A 21,206-nucleotide genomic window follows, 5' to 3' on the forward strand; every position below is an offset into this window, starting at 1 on the left:
TCCTAGCAACGAATGGCACAACCCTTTATTATTTACTTTTAAATTATCCGCCACCTTCTTATACAAAGTCGTTTTTGTTTTACAAAAATGTCCAACAAACATATGAAATGCAACTAATTTCGGTGGAAGAATAATTTTTGTGCGGCCATGACATAGAAAAAAGATAAGGACAATCCTGATGAAAGCTGTTTTATTATGACTACATGGTCAGTGGTAATTATTACAGGATATTATAATCTTGCCATTATAGTATATTATGGAAATGTGTATTATTTAACTAATTCTGCTAGAGGCATCTGTCCTGAATACTGAAAAAAAATTGGACATGTGGTCACTCTTCGATTTCTACTCTCATTCCTGAGGAGATATTACTGAGCATCAGAATCCCTTCTAAACATCTGCTCTAATTTCTGAGAAGATATTGCTGAGCACCAGAATCCCTCTAAACATTTGTCCTGGATTCTGAGGAGATATTACAGCGCATCAGGATCTCTTCTAAACATCTGCTTTGGATTCTGAAGCTATAAAGTTTCTGCCCTGATTTTTGAAGACCTATAATTGGGCATCGTGGCCGAATCTAATCAACTTAGACACGTTCTAACAAAGCATAGTATTTGAACTTAGTAGTTAACCTTACAGAGGGTGGATTGGATAAAATGTCATAATTTTCTTTAGATTCTTCTGGTATATAAATGACTGACAGTTTGGCAGAATTGTTTACATAGAGATGTATAATATTAGTTATGAAGGAGTTATATTTTCTGGTAAACTGTGAAGCTGTTTGTTTTGTTTGTTGTTCGTGATAAATAGAAAGTTGTCTAATTTAATTGAACTTGGTTGGTCATACAAAAAAATCATGGACCCATTTTGTCTTTAACTGCATTCTTCTTATCAAACAAACTTGTTCTTATTTTGTAAAAAAAACAATAAATTAGGGGAAAGGACGACTACGATTGTTGTGTACGTAAACACAATGAAAAACAACGTGTAAAAATAAAACATGAAGTAGACACGAGGAACAGCTTTGGACAACTTTACGTACAAACCAGAAAGTTACAGCAAGCGAGGTGTTTAGATTTAGATGTAAATGAAATACTGTCAGTAGTTCCATCTCACTCTTCAATTAGGGCTAGGGGCACCTGAATTATTTTTTTCAAATGTTTCGTAGCACGATATTTTTGTAATATATAAGACACTCAGATGCCTTAAGCCTCATTTTTGTTAATTACTAAAACTATATTTTTCTTGGATTCCGAAGATATAATAAAAAATGTGACTTTGTGAAGTTAATTTCTATTAAATTCTCTGTAAACTAAATATTTTGAAACACTTCACTTTTAAAGTAGTTTAAAAATAAAAGAAATTTAATATGATAATTCTTGGTCATTTTTTTTAGTTTATTAACCTGACTGAAAAACAAACAGGATGGCAACATTAACACCACGTAACAGCATAAATAATAATAGAGCAGTCAGCTGTTTTGGAGTTCGAATTCGTTTGGAGACGTCGCAGTACAAACTGTATCTCGAGAATTTCTTTAACACTTACAGTCAAGGGTGTCGGTACTTTTTCTGAACAGAGAAGGTTTTCCTGGGTCACATCGGGCTTGCATGAACGTTGTAAAATGGCCATTTGTTTTGAGTCTTGATCGAACAGGTGTTGATGAAGGCTGGTTGAACATGATATCGTCATCTGGATGTTGTAGAGAAGGGGATCCTGAGAAAGATGGTGATGACAGAATGTAAGAAAATGACGGAGTGTAAACATTACATGTAAACCACATTTATACGTCCACAGAAAACAAAAATAAAATAATTTATTTTAACACGGTGCAACTGTGGCTTTTAATAATGGCTGTAGTATAGGGGCAGAGGAGGATTTTGAAATCGTTCACCCTTACGTTAAAGATGCAGCAATTTACACGTTGAAACTTCTATATTTTCACGCGTAGTCGAGGTCTTTCCTGGTCTGGTAGTTCGGTGCGGGTCTAAGTCAGAATCTCATTTCCAAATATGCTCACCGTTTCAGCGTTGGGGGCGTTATAACGTGACGGTGAATCTCACTATTTGATTAGACTTACCTAAAAGTTTAGTAGCGGATGGTACTGACTAACGATCTTCCCTCTATGATTATCACTTCTAAGTTATAGACGACTAGCGCAGATGTACCCTCAAATAGTTTTGCACGAAATTCGACCAACAAACATGTACGATCGGTTCTGAATATTGGAATCACTGTCGCATATACATTATGAGTTTTAAACTATTCTGTGGAAACACTTGTTTTGTACAGATTAAATGTAATGGAGGCTAATCAAAAATCCTGAAAGACGATTATTCAAGCGTACTTAACGTGCTCTAAGCGTACTCGGCTTTCTTGACGTGCTCTAAGTGTACTCGGCTTTCTTATTGTGCTCTAATACCATTTGATGATCGTTCCTGAAACAGCTTTTCACTAGGTAACTATTTAAAATTAACTTTACGTAATAGCGTAATAACTAATCATTTAAGCGCATTTAGACAGCGTCCTTGAAAAGAAAACAAACTACAAAATTGTCATATTATTAAACCTATGTTTTATCCTACAGATACAACAAACATGATAATCTTATTTGTTATTGAAAGGTCCTAATTATTAAATAAATGCTGTAATTCAAGATATCTCTTTCTGAACAAACCAGAGCTCTGGTTAACGTGGAAATAAAAAAAAAAAAACGACAAACAAAAAACAAAAACAATGCAACATTTGTTTAATTTTCCTAGTTCACAGGTCTCCTTAATGTATAACTCAGATTACGAGTCCAGAGCCCTAACCACTGGGCCAAAGCCATGAACATATAAGAGCTAAATAAATAGGTTTGTTTGTTTTGAATTTCGCGCAAAGGTATGCAAGCACTATCTGCGCGAGCGCCCCAAATTTAGCAGTGTAAGATTAGAGGGAAGGCAGCTAGTCGTCACCACCCACCGCCAACTCTTGGGCTACTATTTTATCAACGAACAGTGGAAATGACCATCACATTATGACGTCCAAACGGCTGAAAGGGCGAGCGTGTTTGGTGCGACGGAGATTCGAAACCCGTGACCCTCAGATAACGAGTCGAGCGCTCTAACCACCAAGCCAAAGCCATGAACACATAAGAGCTGAACAAATAAATCAATAGGAAAAAATATATATTAAAATTTTAACATGAATTAGAAATTGTTGGTTATTTGTAGAAATGCCTTAAGAAGTATCCAAAACAAAATAAATGTTGAAATAAAAAGTACACAAACAAATAAAGTGATACCAGTTGGATACATTTTAAAACGATTTTCAATCTATACTTTGGTTGACATTGTAATCCGTACAGCTAAATGAAGCAATCTACATTTGTAAACTTTAAAAAGTAAACTGACGGATTTGTTGTGCTCGCTATATCGTACGTTTCCGACTGTCTACATCGGAGGTCGTACAATTATAAGATTAACTGAGGATGTAGATTAAGCAAACCTTTCTCGTCTCATTTTCAGTGATCTTTATCGGACAAACAAATGTAACTTAATAGATTTTACTTGATATCCTCACAAACAACTGGATTGTTAATGGATTTTAATTAATCTTTATATAACCGATTTCGACGTTAATGGAATTATCTGTTGTTGGTGAGCATGCGCGTCATTTTACTCATCCGAAGAGGTAACTTATTTATAAAAAGGCTTAAACAAGAGCATCTGACTTAGCTAAACATTCGTGGATGTCCTGCTACATCATTGGAAGATCGTATATTAATTTACTTGTTGCTTGTTGTGATAAAAACCTCTATTACAGCTGTCTTCTGCTGTTGTACAAAGAAAATGGCGAGAATAGTACTCACGTTCCAGTGTACATTGTGGACATCGGTCAGAGTTGAACATGCAGGAGTAGCAACGTTCGTGGCCACAGTTGTCGATGAGGCGTCGTTTTTTTCCTTTGTCAAAGGGCATGTGACAAGATGGACACCTGGGAATACTGGGATCGGCTCCTATCATCATTTTCCTGACGTTGTGGATGTCTTGAAAACAAATACGTACACAAAGTGTTCAGTATTCCATCTTGTGCAAGCCACAAGCAATTTTTTCATCACATGTTCTAAACATATGCATAACTTAACTCCATTGATGTATTTACACACCGTTCAATACCGTCGGAGTCCACGTATTGTACAATATTAATCAATTTTATAGTCCTCACTGTAATAATGTGCAGTTTAAGAGACTTGACCAAAGAAAATGCATTAAATTAATTTTCTGTGTATAATACGTGGTAATGTAATTAACGGAATATCCCAAAATATAAACATTTATCTTTTCCAGTAACAGATGTCTCTAGCTATGAGTCAGCGGTACGTTTAAAAGCCTACAATGCTAAAATCCGAGATTCGATTCCCAAAGGTAGAAAGAGCACAGAAATGCATTCTGGTTTTGCGCTAAAAGAAACAGAGAAGTCATAACTGAAGATATGTTTTAAACTTTTATAAATGACTTTCCATAAAACCCTCTATATCTGGTAAGTGGTAAGTTTAAGGACTTAAGACCAAAAAGGCTGTGTCGATAAAATGACTTTTGGGGTAGGGTAGGGGGTAGAAGTACTTAATGTCTACACGTATAACGCAGTTCCATTTTAGATAAACCTTCACAACTCAGCAAAGGATAATTTAATCAAGCATAAACATGAAAAACTTATAAGTGAGGTCTTTTAAAGTTCTAACGAAATTATATCGAATCTTAAAAACAGATAAACAAGTTAGCAACACTTGAATTTTTCTTTTTAACTTCTTTTATTGAAATAAAATATGTAATGTTTTAGTAATGTCATCCATTACAAAGAGATTTTCAAAAGCTCAAAATTATCAAAAAAAAATCTCTCATTAGTCTCTTATTGAAAAAAACGCCAACCATATATATATCATATGACGTGTAAATACAATAGTAACAGTCCATCAGTTTGACAGTTTGCCCTTCTAATTTCTTATATGATACTGAAATGAATTTCTCAGCAGCCTTTAAAGATGATGGCAATACACTTGAAAATCGGTATCGGCAAATATTTGATAATTGTTTAGAGTAGAGATAGTAACTTATTTCTAGATATAAAGACTGCGGCAACTACATGCCAGATGTAAGCAGCAATCTGTATGGCATCGTAAATATTTCAGCTTCACGAACAGTATTAACAGGATGTTAAAAATAATACGATACAGGATAATAATAATAATAACACAGGACGTTAAGAAATAACACGAGGACCAGGATTCAGTTGAATGAAACGTGTTATACAGGGGTGCATACAGGGGTCTGTAAAGAATGTGAAAGGAGAGCCATAAAGAGCAGTAGTTCTATTAGATCAATGGTTCCCAACCTTTTCTATGCCCCGCACCCCTAAAATATTTTAATATGTTCTCGCACCTTTCACACTAATTATTTATTTGAGAATAAAGGTGAAGGTGGCCAAAACAAATGTTATCTCGCACCCCTGGTTGGGAACCACTGTATTAGAAGATAATTGGGTGTATGTTTTATTAAGAGGTGTTAATGCTACACAAAATTAAAACGATGCAAATTAGACAAAGTCACTTAAAGAGTCACTCACACCCATGTTTCTAAGTTTGTTTGTTTGCTTGTTTTGGAATTTCGCACAAAGCTACTCGAGGACTACTATCTATGCTAGCCGTCCCTAATTTAGCAGTGTAAGATTAGAGGGAAGGCAGCTAGCCATCACCACCCACCGCCAACTCTTGGGCTACTCTTTTACCAACGAATAGTGGGATTGACCGTCACATTATAACGCCCCCACGACTGAAAGGGCGAGCATGTTTGGCGCGACGGGGATGCGAACCCGCGACCCTCAGATTACGAGTCGCACGCCTTAACACGCTTGGCCATGCCGGGCCTGTTTTTAAGTTACCAAAACAAACAGCTCACTGATAAACCACTGTTACAACACCACTCTATAGAATAATAATAATAAAACTGGAATATAATTACCTACAATAAATACTGTACGAGGAATGCATTAACGCTTATTTTACCTTTAACGTAATTTTATTTTATCTCCACGAAACAGAAATATTTTAACGGAAATTGTTTCACATATACGTACGTAGATGAATTATTCCAGTTCAATTTTCCTTTAAAATTTGAAAGTAAACTTCGTGGTTCTGATTTCATTATTTTTCATGGTGGAACATCAAAATAATGACCCATATAATATTACACTTTCAATTCTAAAGGGTGCAGACGAGAAATAGAATTATAGATCTCTGTGTTACAAAGGAAATTTATTAATGGTTAGTGAAACTGGCTTACTTTAGAAGGTAAGCCACCTTCTTTAAGAAAAACAAAATTTGGACAGCATATCCATTTCCTTCATTCGCTTCTCAGTCAGCGTCAACGGCAATTATTTTAATACGAGGTTCTGTCATTGCTAGAACCAAACTGGACCAGTTTTATACTTATCGATGTTTTCAAATAAACCTTAGAAGCACAATGGCTTATAAATGTGCCGTTTATAGCACAACGAAACATTTTGTTTTCCCAAGGCTACATCTGTCTTGCTGAGCTACACAAGTAGCCGAGTTGAAGTCAATTACACTTAATCGCCCTGAAACTTTATGGTTTTGTTCTATAATAAAAGCGGCATTTTAAATATTTTTCGCGGTGCTTACAGAAACGCAGACATATAGATTTTCCATTCCATAAGGCGCTTTACATTACCAGGAAGTTGTCGTCTGTATATTAGTTACATAAGTTAGCACCAGGGTAGCGAGCGTATTGGCCATGAACGGGTATTTCAGGTGGGAACAAGGTGTTTCCTATATTCCATGGGTGGATTTTACTTTCTGAAATGACTAGAAAACATGTCGTTTCGTGGCTAACTTTCGCGAATAATTTTGGCGTTTTTTGTTTATTATTATTTCAGAGACAACTTCAATGTACTATATTGGTTTACTCTTACGAACTGTTAACAAAAACAAAATGATTGTTCATACAGTATTTTACTGTTCGTGTATATTCTGTTTGCTTTAACTTAACACAAAGCTGCACAATGGGTTATCTGTGATCTGCCCATCACCCAGATTCTAGTGTTATAAGTCCACTGATATTCGCCCGGCATGGCCAAGCGTGTTAAGGCGTGTCACTCGTAATCCGAGGGTCGCGGGTTCGCATCCCCGTCGCGTCAAACATGCTCGCCCTTTCAGCCATGGGGGCGTTATAATGTGACGGTCAATCCCACTATTCGATGGTAAAAGAGTAGCCCAAGAGTTGGCGTTGGGTAGTGATGATTAGTTGCCTTCCCTTTAGTCTTACACTGCTAAATTAGTGACGGCTAGCGCAGATAGCCTTGAGTAGCTTTGTGCGAAATTAAAAACAAACAAACAAACCATTGATATTCCACTGTGCGACTGAAACGGGGGGGGGAGGCTGTTCGTATATATATCGAAAAGAAAGTTATTGTTGTTTTGAATTAAGCACAAAGCTACACAATGGGCTACCTGTGCTCTGCCCACCACCCAGATTCTAGTGTTGTAAGCCCACTGATATTCCGCTGTGCCACTGAAAGGGGAGGGCTGGTTCGTATATATATATATATATATATCGAAAAGAAAGTTATTGTTGTTTTATATTAAGCACAAAGCTACACAATGGGCTATCTGTGCTCTGCCCACCACGGGTATTGAAACCCGGTTTTTAGCGTTGTAAGTCCGCAGACATACCGCTAAGCCAGTGGGGGGCCGAAAAGAAAGAAACTACAAGTGAGGATATTCAACTACAATAAGAAAACTTAGCATTGCGTAATTATAAATTAATAATGAAGGAATTGAACATTCTACACAAATAAGGCTAACTAAAATGGAAAATCTTGTTATATATCGGATTCATAAGTTCTTAATGTTAACCGAGAAAAATATATTTAAGAATTTGGTTAGAATTTTTAGATTTATTTTGGCATTCCAAACGGGTTCATAACCATTCAGTAAAATATCTATCTATTTTTATCGTTTTTGATAAACATTATTCACTGGTTTAAGTTTTTACACGAGAAGTTTTTACATTTAAATGTGTGTTGTTCTAATTTAACGTATCGTTCAGACTGTTTGATCTTGAATATTGCGAGTTGGAATTTTAGTTAACATTGAAATACGCGAGTTTATCAAAATCAGGTATTAATAGCGAGTGAAAATATTCTCATGTTGTCCACCGGCCGTACGAATCCAAAAAATTACCGCATTGAAGTTTATAATTTATATCGGTTTAATAATATATTTAAAACCACAGATGAGTAATATGCAGTTCACCTATGTTCACCTATTTCTGCAGCTGTGTTTCTATATTTATTTTTGTATAATCTTAAAGAAAACTGGGAAAGTAAAGCGAACAAATCTCTACAAAAATAATGCCACACATCTTTACATTGTGTAGGATACACTAGTTACAAATACACAAATGGTTGGTTGAACAAAGTCAGTAACTTATTTACTGGCATGTTGCAAGGCTAACTGATCAGCGACTGTGAAGATATTTGGTCAAATCAACACAGAATACACCCAGAAAGACAAACAAACATTATCACCACCCCCACTTTGATACGAACCCTAACATGGTAAATCACGTGTTGCAGCCCTGAAGTGGTTCTGAGTTTCCCAAGATATTGTTCAAAAGTTTCGGATCTGTAAAAAAACTCATAAAATAGTTTATTTCCCAATAATTTTTCCCACTTATAAGACTAGTTTTCATAAGTTTATTACAAAGCAACAATACGGCTTAAACGCAACAAATTATTCCAAAAGCCTGATAAAATCTACAACGTGACGAACTCGGCGCATTGGGTAACTTCGTGCTAAAGAACAGTAATTACAACATAAATAATGTTTAACACTAAAGGCTCGTTTCGACTGTGACCATGAATATAATACATTTACCTTGCACTAGCACTTTGGCAAGTAATACTACCTAGTTTTCCGCAATAGTGAATTAACACTACCTAGTTTTCCACAATAGTGAATTAACACTACCTAGTTTTCCGCAATAGTGAATTAACACTACCTAGTTTTCCACAATAGTGAATTAACACTACCTAGTTTTCCACAATAGTGAATTAACACTACCTAGTTTTCCGCAACAGTGAATTAACACTACCTAGTTTTCCACAATAGTGAATTAACACTACCTAGTTTTCCGCAATAGTGAATTAACACTACCTAGTTTTCCACAACAGTGAATTAATACTACCTAGTTTTCCACAATAATGAATACACATTAAAACAGAAGTTCAGTTTCCACCAATTTTTTTTTATGAGGGCAAAATTGTAATTCGCCTCTACACGATTTAATTGTCGATGGAAAATCAGACCACGATAACTTTGTAATTATTAGGTTTTCGAAACTTGTTTTTCACAATTTATTCAGCTTAACAGTATTACATGGGCTTTGTTATTATTATTGTTGTTTGTGAGTAGAGATACGAATACAGGGGGGACCAAAAATACAACATTCGATGCCAGTTTCGGATTCAGCGACTCTGAAAACGTGGTCCTAGACCCTCCATAATGCTTGGTCGACCTCCTGGGCGCGTTGTAGACCCTCTTAGTGGGGAAGGGGACTATGCCAATTATATAAGAGGCCTCCCTCCCCCCAGGTTAACCCGAGTGCACATGGCAAGTTTTGTCCCGCAAGCTCCACAGCTGTGGGAGAAGTTCAGTGACAAACGAATAACTAACATTATAATATTGACGTTCAATGGTTGTCATCACCTTACTAAGCAGCGGTTTACAGTGATCTCAATAGTAAACAGTTTTTTTTTATGCAGAAGTGTAACAGAATTATTGGGTAGGAAGGACATTATCTGAAAGTAATGTTGATGTGCTTGCATTATGCATTCCCTATAAGAGATTAAACAACAGAAAGAAATAGTAATTGTTCGATAATTTGGTATTATTGGAAAAAAGCCAAATATAGAATACATTTCATTATTTGGCTTGTGTTCTTTTGACAAATCTGGAGTACAACCAAACCCGGTTTCTGTCTGGTCTTGGCAATGCGAAAGTACAATGAAACCTTGTTTCCACCTGATCTTCACAATACTAGAGTAGAGCCAAACCTGGATTCTGCTGTTTTTTTTTACAATGCTAGAGTATCAGCAAGCCTAATTTCTTCCTCGTCTTGATAATGCTAGAGCACAGACAAGTCTAACTTGTGTGTTGTGTTTATTAGCAATGCTAGAATATAACAAAGTTTGGCTACTGCATTATTTGACAATGCTAAGTTATAATTAAACCTAGTTCATTTCTTGTGCGACAAACATTATAGTAGTGTTGTAAAGGTCTAAAATGAACACGCCGCCACAATCAGGGTTCAAAAACAAAAACTTAAAAATAAACTCAACACTTAGCAAAATATAGTTAATAAACAATTATTTGGCCAAGATTTCGCAATAATATTAATAAGCCCTTTATCACAAATATTTATAAATCTATAATAATAAAAGAGGGTGTGTAACTGGATATTATTAGATGCGCGTGCGAATCTTTATGAGGCAAGTTAGCAAACAAAACCACATAGAAGAAAATATGTTATCACCATATCTCCAAGAAAAACCTCACATTTTACACCTGTACTAAGCTGACTCCGAGACTGTGCACCTGCGTATTACTTATCTACCTGCGTGGGCTCATATGCATCTTTCGAATGATGCAAGGTGGCAAAAAAATCAGAGAAAAAGTGGTTCTTCATATTAGAAATAAAAATCACATACATACAAAAATACAGACATGTACATGCGCATGTAGGTGTGTATATGTGGCTGCCATATATTCAACATGAAAAAAAACAGACAACTGAAATTTTGCACACATACTAAGTGGACCCTGAGGGTTTGCACCTAAGTATTATTGCTCAATATCGCGCATGCGCATCTTTTCAATGAGGCAAACAAACGAAAAGCCATATAGAAACCAAACATATAGAAACGCCAGTGTGTTTTGGTAACAATGTATTTTATGTCATCTTGCTTAGCACGAAAAGTATGTTGGTTGTACTTCTATGCTAAACGGGTTCAGAATAAACACACTGATATAGTCATCCATAATATATCAGCAATAATAATCCGAGCGAAAATCCGTACTTACGCTAGTTAATAAAAATAGAATCAGGAGAAAATAACCAGAAAGAAAAATTAATTCAAATAATAATAATAAAACAGCAAATACAATATTAAAACAACAACTTTCAATAACAATATCAAGTTACAAGCAGCAATAATTATATTGTTCATTAACTACCTTGTGAATCTCTCTCTTAGTAAAACTTCTGTCAGGGTATTTGTTCACAGTGTCGAGACGCTATTTATATCATGGTGTGAACTAGAATTCCTTTTTTATTAAGTCATTTGCAGAATTAAGATCTGGAATAATAACAATGTTATTTATTTTTAACACGGATAATTAATTATTATAATCATTCAGAGTACACGAAAGGGTATAACCACGGATGCGCGAAATTATTTTAATATTGTTTGTTTGTTTGTTTTGAATTTCGCGCAAAGCTACACGAGGGATATCTGCACTAGCCGTTCCTAATTTAGCAGTGTAAGACTAGAGGAAAGGCAGCTAGTCATCACCACCCATCGCTAACTCATGGGCTACTCTTTTACCAATAAATAGTGGTATTTACTGTAACTTTATAACGCCCCCACAATTGAAAGGACGAGCAAATTTGGTGTGACGGGGATTCAATCCCCCGACCCTCAGATTACGAGTCAAGTGCCTTAACCACCTAACAGTGCGAAGGTTATTTTAGTCTCACAAATTGAATTTAAATGTTTGTCTTTCCTTTTGCAAGAATTTTTCAGTAGTAAAGGTGATTTATCAGTATAAATGTAATTTATCAACATAAACGAACAATGTTATTACCCTAGATAATACATTATTGGACAGTATAACAAAAGAAAAACGCGCTGATAAAGACCTGTACTTTTAGTTAGTCTATAACAAAAATATAATGTTTGTATATTACGTTATATTTTTTTTTTCAGTGTTCCATAAACACGAACTTCGATAAGAGTGAAAGAGCGAAAAAAAAGATTTTTTCAAACACACGTTTAATACAAGACCGTTCAGTTGATTATTTTCACCTGTGAGAAGCAGAAGGTTTATTGTGAATAGCCTAAGTCAAGTGCCAGTGGTAACTAAACATAAACTTCAGGAATACTGCCAGACAAAGTTCTAACTTCTATCCATAAAACAACAAAACCATGGTGAGTCATTAGAATGGCCCTTACCACCGCAAGACAAGTTTTTAAGGAACCCGTTAATGATGGCGTCTTGTGAAAACGGATCTGAAATCTAAGAATATTTTCTGTCTTTCCTCTAGTTTCACATCTGAAAATTTATGACGTAGAAGAGTAGTGAGTCAGATGCAATTAAGATAACAGAAACTAATAACAGGTAGGCCCCGGCATGGCCAGGTGGTTAGGGCGCTCCACTCGTAACTGAGGGTCGAGAGTTCGAATCCCCATCACACCAAACATCCTCGCCCTTTCAGCCCTGGGACCATTATAATGGGAGAGTCAATCCCATATTCGTTGGTAAAAGAATAGCCTAAACTTTGGTAGTGGATGACGATGACTAGTTACCTTCCCTCTAGTCACACTGCTAAATTAGGGACTGTTAGCGCAGATAGCCCTCGGGTAGCTTTGCGCGAAATTAAAACAAACAAACAAACGTTATTAGTGAAAGTAGGGAACGTACTGGTTGTTTAGACTTTATGATAACGTAAAAAACTCTTCATTAAAGGAACGGGTTAAAGTATGGAATTTGATATTTTCCACGTGGGTTAATTAAATGAAACCTAGTAGGGTTAACTTATAGTCATTCCTTAATTTCGAACTTACTGACCACAGGGTTTGGTTTGTTTTGAATTTCGCGCAAAGCTACAGGAGGGCTATCTGCGCTAGCCGTCCCTAATTTTGCAGTGTAAGACTAGAGGAAAGGAAACTATTTATCACCACCCACCGCCAACTTTTGGGCTACTCTTTTACCAACGAATAGTGAGATTGACCATCACATTATAAAGCCCCCACGAGTAAAAGGACGAACATGTTTGGTGGGACAAGGATTCAAACCCGCAACCCTCAGGTTACGAATGAGCGCTTTAACCACCTGGCCATTCCGGCCAGTTTCTATGCAACATTTTTGCTGGACGAGCATTATACTACGTATAAGAATATTGGTTGAATTGCTTCTTGCTTTATTGTTATTTTAATATTTTCTATTATGTCTACATTTTAATTTAATATGTTTAATGCACAGTTTGGAAAGAACATATTTTTATACTGTCATGTGTGAAATCAAGGGTTATATAAAAGATCAGATCCATTCTATGAGCCACTATGCCGCGGAAAAAACCAACAACAACAAGACTTTGTGGTGAACGCTTACTAATTCCCGAAAAGACAAATCTACTTTTCGGAAACGTGAGAGTTTAAGTCACGGCCATAAAACTGCATGTATTCTATAAAATATAATTTACACATACAAATCAGAGTCTTTAACAGATATGATTCCGAGACGTTCACAGGATCAAAACCGTTTTTTTGTTTTTTTCAGGAGTGATATTACGAGCGTGTGTTAAACAGATGTTGGTCGTCAGCTAGGGCTGGTTGAGTGTGTGTGTGTGTGATGGCAGAGACAGGAGAATTAAGTCTGTACATGACTCGTACTGTCGCCTTTGTGTTAGGAGACTCGGGTTACATTAACACGCTAAAGTTGCCCAAAGATTTTTCGTATTTCGTAAGTGAAATAAAAAACGAGATTTGCTGAAGACATTTACGATCGTTTTGTTCTTGAATTTCACGCAAAGCTGTACGGAGGCTATCTGCGCTAGCCGTCCCTAATTTAGCAGTTTAAGACAAGAGGAAAGACAACTCGTCTACGTCACCCATAGCCAACTCTTTTTACCAACAAATAGTGGGACTCACCGTTATATTATAACGCCCCCTGCGGCTGAAAGGGAGAGCACGTTTGGGAGAAAAAGGAACTCGAATCCACGACCCTCTGATGACGAGTCGAGCGCCCTAACCACCATGTCATGCTAGGCTAGAATTGTACGAAAGAGCTATCGTAGTACAAGAAAATCTCGTTATTTCTAGAACACGAAATATTCCTGTTCAGTTGAAATTTCTCTGAATTCTTAGATTTTTTATAATCACCTTGAAAATCATGTAAATCGTAACTCAGAAGTTAATGAAATACGCGTGAATTCCTGGAACTTGTTTCTCAGACGCTTACAACGTAAAATTCAAATATTAACGTGTTAAATGTGTTTCTATAACGTATCAAATTCAGGTTGTTCCTCTCATCTTGGCCCCAGTGGCACAACAGCACGTCTGCGAACTCATGCCGCTAAAAACGCGATTTCGATACCTGTGATGGGCAAAGCGCAGGTTGCCCTTTGTGTAGCCTCGTGTTTAATTCCAATCTATCAACCTTTTGTCTTTCGAACAAAATGGCCCTTTCAGCCGTGGGGGCGTTACAATGTGACGGTAAATCCCACTATTCATTGGTAAAAGAGTAGCCCAAGAGTTGGCGGTGGGTGGTGATGACGAGCTGCCTTCCCTCTCTTCTTACACTGCTAAATTAGGGACGGCTAGCGTAGATAGCCCTCGTGTAGCTTTGCGCGAAATTGAAAAGCAAACAATCGAACAAAATATAAATTTTGCGTGTTTTCTACCAATTTTAGTCAAGTGTTAACAAGTTTTTTCAACATAATGGTTTGAAGTTCGTAGATATAAGCGTGTTTGTCTAAGTGTTTAACATCTATTAACAGTTAACAAAATCGTAAAATGTGATTTAATATACGCAAGTCCTAAAAATCGCTCGATGTACGACTTCACACAAGGCTCGAAGCAACGTCGTTTCAACAGCCCAAGTAATAAGCTGCGATTTATCTACATTTACCAAATAACGGAAGTCGTAGGTTTATGTGGGAAGGGGGGGGGGAAGAGAGACCATATTTCTCGATATTTGATAACAACGTCTGGTTTTCACTGCGGCAGCTACCCGTTACAAACACACCTGTAAGAACCACAGCAATGGATAATAAATGCTGTCGGTTAACAACCAAGTGCGTTCTGCCATTAGGTGTCGAAAGTGTATATTTACATTATAAGTCGAGAGTGTCTTTTTTTATACTATAGTACAAAATTATTCTCAGGACATGTTTGAAACTGACCAATTACGTACTTGTAAAGAGGTCGTGAAATCTTATTGGTTATATATAAGGATCTTCATCTTTGAACAAATAAGACATTCACTTTTTTGTGAGGAGGTAATATTTTACGAACGAATAGTTTTATTGAAACAAATTCATGTATGATCTTTAACTATCCAATCTGATTCATAATTCGATTTGTACAGCGAGTTTGTTTTGTTTTGTTTTTAATTTAAATTGTCAAATGGATTTAAGTCATGAAATTTTAAGAAATATATATAAATAAACTTAATTTTGTAACGACGACCAGACGAAAGTTAAATTGAAGAGATATTTGAGTCTGGCACCATAAACATCTATCATCGTTGGACCAAATTAACACGTCACGTTAACCGCTGCATACAGCTTCGGCCAACTAACACTTCACGTTAACCACTGGGTAAAACTTGGCCCGAATATCACATCACGTTAACCACTGCGTGAAACTTGGGCCAAACTATAACGTCACGTTAACCACTGCGTAAAGCTTGGACCAAATATCACATCACATTAACCACTGCGTGAAACTTGGGCCAAACTATAACGTCACGTTAAACAGTGAGTAAAACATGGCCCGGGTATCACACACCGGAACTGTAACCACACGAATAATTGAAACAATCACGATGAGCTAAAACTATGATGAACAACGGTTACCAAATAAATGTAAAATGTTTGTTGGTTTATACATGGGCAAGTTACGGATGTATGGAACTGGCAGTTCATGTGAACAAGTCCAAATATCTTAAGTTTTAATATGTTTTACTCTGAAAAGGGGGGTACAGAAACATTTATATGAACCAACCCAGTGGCACAGCGGTATGTCTGTTGACTTGCATTGCTAGAAGCCGGCTTTCGATACCAGTGGTGACCAGAACACAGAGATCGCTTTACTTTGTTTAGCTTTGTGCTCTTGTCCTCCAGTGGCTCAGCGGTATGTCTGCGGACTTATACGCTAAAATCCGGGTTTCGATACCCGTGGTGGGCAGAGCACAGATGGCCCATTGTGTAGCTTTGTGCTTAATTCAAAACAACAACAACAAAGCTTTGTGCTCAATAACAAACAAACAATAGCGTTTTATGGGTACTCGAAATTACCAACATGTTAAGAGTAACATAACAGAATCAGAAATATTGACTGAAACATCATCCCTATGAAACGTGTACTAAATATACCCATGGTTTTTAAGGTTGTACTTGAAATATTAGAGTTCTACATAAATTCATCTTCTACTTATGTAACAGTTTGATACTATACTACTTGATTTATTGTTATAGAATATATTAGGCCTAGCGCGGTATACTTCATATCTTATGCTCCGTGATTCGTTTTTGGTTACAGCAAAAATAAAATAAAATTCAAAATAGGCGCGTTATAGGAGTGAAGGTCAAATCCTACTTTGAGGTGTAACAAGCGTAGCCAAAGAATTGGCGGCGTGTGGTGTGGACTAGCTACCTCACCTGTAGTTTACCAAACTAACACTAGGAACATGTAACCTTTGATCAAGTTTACGTGAGATTTAACATAAATAAAATGTTTACCGTATGATATTAACCTGTTATACGTTCAAGAACTAATAAAAAAACTTTTTTATATTATCTATGTCTTATTCATTACCTTTAACATTTCAAACAAAAGAACTTGAACCCTCGATAATTTCAAGACTAATATTATTACATAATGTCTTCAGCCTTACTAGAAGGACGTTGTTACTTATGGTCTCACGGCTAACTGATTTCGTAAGTCTATAAATTACACATATATATCACGCAGAGATTATAAACATTAATTATTTATAAATAAGCATATTTGTTTATTTGTTTGTTTTGGATTTTCGCGCAAGACTAAACGAGGGCTATCAGCGCTAGCCGTCCCTAATTTAGCAGTGTAAAACTAGAGGGAAGGCGGCTAGTCACCACCACCCACCGCCAACTCTTGGGCTACTCTTTTACCAACTAATAATGGGATTGACCGTCACTTTATAACGCACCACGACTGAAAGGGCGAGCATGTTTGGTATTACGGGGATTCGAAGCCGCGACCCTCAGATTATCAGTCGAGTGCCCTGACCACCTGGCCATGCCAGGTCAAATAAAGATATTTAATAGCCTCAGCGATGTATTATTATTATTATTATTATTATTATTATTATTATTATCTGTTCTATGCCTAATTACGCTGGTGTTGAACTTGTATTAATTTTGTTTACTCTTACCGAGTTCAAACTCCTGTGACATCGTTTGCGTAGTACAATCAAAAAATAGTTTTACAGAAAATCTTGTAACTTAAGAAGAAACAATTAAGATACACAATTTGCGTTACAATATTACTGTACTAGTATCCAGTAACATACGAAGTGGTATATTGCAAGCCATTAACCATACCCGCAGAGATGACACAGTACGACTAGTCAGCGAGAAACCTACTAATAACAAATTTATTTTTTGTACATTACAACTTAGAGTCAAATAACATTTCTTTGATACTGTAAAGCTCACTGGCCGGTGGTCGAATCTCAATGGACTAGGTTTGGAATTAAACGTGTGCTTGGCTAGGAAATAACATTATGCTAATACGGTAGTAACTTAAACGACTGTCTGTGGACACTGATATCTATGGTACCAAACTTACTGTTATTGCGCTTACAAGTTGTTATTTATTAATTTAATATTGATTTCATTTTGTGCCTATGAGAATAGACGTAGCTTCATCAGCCTTGATCAACTGACTGCCGATTCGGTAAAATCTTAAACTACAGCAAACGAGTGTAGCGATTCGTCACCGTTAACTCCTACACATTTAACAGAGGGCGTTGATGACGCTACGAAAAGTAAACCGGACTCGTTCGATAATGTAAGGCAATACACAGTAATTTCCATGGAGGGATAGCTTCCTTTAACCACTCCTTTAAGCAGTAGTGCCTTGTCTGTTTGTCAGTCAATAGACACTGAAATGACATCACATAAGGGACGCTTCACGTTGTTATTTGTACTGTCGTGACGTCAGTAATACGTACTTACGCCACGAAGCACGAGAAGTATTATGCAATATGCAGGCTGCAGCACAGCGTGGCAAATGAACGTCAAAATGTAAGAAATAAAACTATTTTATACTTTTAATTTTGGTTTCGCTTACTCTTGAAACAGAACGCTTTCGGGGACCAAATACGTAGTGATACGTAGCACTGTGTTTACACGTGCTAGTAACTGGTTCCTCTGTAAATATAACAGCGAATTACGCTTCTTTCAAACGTATTAATACTTCAAGACGTCTTGTGTATCTTGAGCAGTAAGAACTTCTGATAAAAGATTACTTACCCCCGATACTTCAAAGACGTGTTGTGGTATCTTGGGCAGTAAGAGCTTCGGATAAAGGATTACTTACCCCCGATATTTCAAAGACGTGTTGTGTATCTTGAGCAGTTAGAGCTTCTGATAAAGGATTACTTACCCCCGATACTTCAAAGACGTGTTGTGTATCTTGAGCAGTTAGAGCTTCTGATAAAGGATTACTTACCCCCGATACTTCAAAGACGTGTTGTGTATCTTGAGCAGTTAGAGCTTCTGATAAAGGATTACTTACCCCCGATACTTCAAAGACGTGTTGTGTATCTTGAGCAGTTAGAACTTCTGATAAAGGATTACTTACCCCCGATACTTCAAACACGTGTTGTGGTATCTTGAGCAGTTAGAGCTTCTGATAAAGGATTACTTACCCCCGATACTTCAAAGACGTGTTGTGGTATCTTGAGCAATAAGAGCTTCGGATAAAGGATTACTTACCCCGATACTTCAAAACGTGTTGTGGAATCTTGAGCAGTTAGAGCTTCTGATAAAGGATTACTTACCCTCCCCCCAAAAAAAATAGATTCTTAGGTATTCGTATCATTCTTTTTCTTAACATCTTTGAAACGTAATTAAACAAATAAAGTCGTTAAATATACGGATACAACTCCTAAATACAATTTGACAACTTTTCTGATTTCTTCTACTGGTATATGTGTGTGTGTGTGTCTTCTTATAGCAAAGCCACATCGGGCATCTGCTGAGTCCACCAAGGGGATTCGAGGATTCGAATCCCTGACTGATTTTAGCGTTGCTTCGACTGGTAATTCACTTAAAACTTATCTACTGGTTGGTTTTATTTTTCACGCGGATACTTACCATCGGAATAGAAAGTGATGTGGCTCCTCAACTAAAGACGCTCCAGTCATGTCTGTCTCATTTTAACCCTTATCCTCAATTAAACACGTGTTACATGTAGTAAGGTAATAAAAATGCAAACAAAAGAATGTTTCATAAAATATATATCTTTCACGTGGATGTACGAAACAAAATAAGATGCCTTATTTCGTCAGGATCTCAATTAGAATGTATTTAATAAAATAAATAGAAAAACATTTTCATCGGAATTTCTTTAAGAATGTTATCAATATATACCATATGCGTGTTAACCAACAAAACGATCTAAACAAATGGAATACCTGTTGTTATAACCATGTTATTGAAATGTCAGGTATCAAACTCTGGATCATTTCCTTCGCGTGTTAATTCATATTTCGGAGGAATTTTAGTGTATTAATGATTAGTGAAATCAAAGTTAAGTGCTTTCAAAACATTCTGAATTCTGTCACTAACACCTTGATCTTCTTTTAATATTATGAGTTATATTAAGATTGTATTATTAAAATACAATAATGTATTATCACAACGAGTTACACTTGTTCAGCTTTATTTGCCAATTGCGGTCCAAACAAGACCAATTTTACACAAATTTAAGAGCTGAGGACTGCAAATGACAAAGAAATATTCCGTAACATTATGACAACACATAATTGTATTCTAAGAAAGTTGCAAGCTACTGAATACTTCTGCCACCTGTCGGCATTTCTTTTCTAAACAGTCTTAACTAATTCACGTGATAGTTCAATAAAATATTCATTGTAATTACATCGTAGTATATCATAATAGTATCTTCAAGAGACAAGGGCTAATGAAATGGGAGAAAAATAGCTATCCCAGCATTAATTAAATATCCATAATAATAATAATAGTTAATAATTATCTTTCAATAGTTACAAGAATTATTAACTCGTTTCTCAGATCAGGTGATGACAGTACAGTAGCTGGAAATAGAACAAAATCGTAGGAATACGCTGGTAGACTACTTGTACGAAGATTATATCAGTTCAGTTCGTCACATATAACTCTTAAATCTCGGCATAAAAACAAACTGTCACGCGTCCAATCGTAAACTAAAGATCAATGGTTGAAACTACATATCCAGTAAATTCAATAAAACTTACTTTTTCTTTCAAACTGATTTCAACATAAGATGCAGTTTCTTCAAAATCCGTTTTTATGACTTTTTGAAACATACGGCCAACTGAAGAGATACCTAAACCATCTCGTGTTTAACTTAGAACCCCTTCGTGTTTAACCTCATAAGAAATGGTTAATTAATCCAAGTCTTCTTTTCCACGAGTTTTCACACACACAGTTTGCCAGAGTTTCAAAGTTCGTTTCATATTTGTGGCGCGAATCAGCCATCAACAGGTGTAACCGGTTATTTTAGCCGTCACAGGAAGACCGTAGGTGTGCGTAGCCGCCTAACTTTTAACGCTCAGCATACAACGATTGTCATGAGTCAGAAACTATTATTTTAGTAAATATCTTAATAAGGGAATGCTATTCGATTTGACTTCTAGTGATCTTGAGAGCACAATGGCGTTTATTGTACTTCGATTGAAATTATAGATGATTCCCGATATTAAGCACGCTTTAAATTAAAGTTATAATACTAACAAGTGTCAGAAAGAAGTATCAATCCACAAAATGAGTTTTGCTAAAATAATGGTTGATTGCTTTTTACGATTTATGAACCATAAAAACACTCAGTATTTATTAAATATTGGGGGAAACAGTTCTTCGTTTGAAAAGGAT

The 21,206-nt window shown here is 36.3% G+C and overlaps 1 protein-coding gene across 10 annotated transcripts in view; it reads right to left on the reverse strand.

The window, feature by feature from the left end:
• The window catches only part of LOC143224815 (protein TANC2-like), a 150,477-nt gene that overhangs the window by 46,581 nt on the left and 82,690 nt on the right, over nt 1–21,206 (reverse strand). For 9 of the 10 annotated variants that reach the window (XM_076453146.1, XM_076453145.1, XM_076453144.1 and 6 more), the window contains 2 exons: nt 3,854–4,030; nt 1,549–1,716 (listed from right to left, as the gene is read on the reverse strand). In XM_076453146.1, the coding sequence (XP_076309261.1) occupies nt 1,549–1,716; nt 3,854–4,030 (345 nt within the window). Of the gene's footprint in view, nt 1–1,548; nt 1,717–3,853; nt 4,031–20,569; nt 20,734–21,206 lie in introns of those variants that run through there. The other variant, XM_076453148.1, reaches the window with a different exon arrangement.

This window comes from Tachypleus tridentatus, chromosome 9 (genome assembly GCF_004210375.1).
Source record: "Tachypleus tridentatus isolate NWPU-2018 chromosome 9, ASM421037v1, whole genome shotgun sequence".
Classification (NCBI taxonomy): Eukaryota; Metazoa; Arthropoda; class Merostomata; order Xiphosura; family Limulidae; genus Tachypleus; species Tachypleus tridentatus.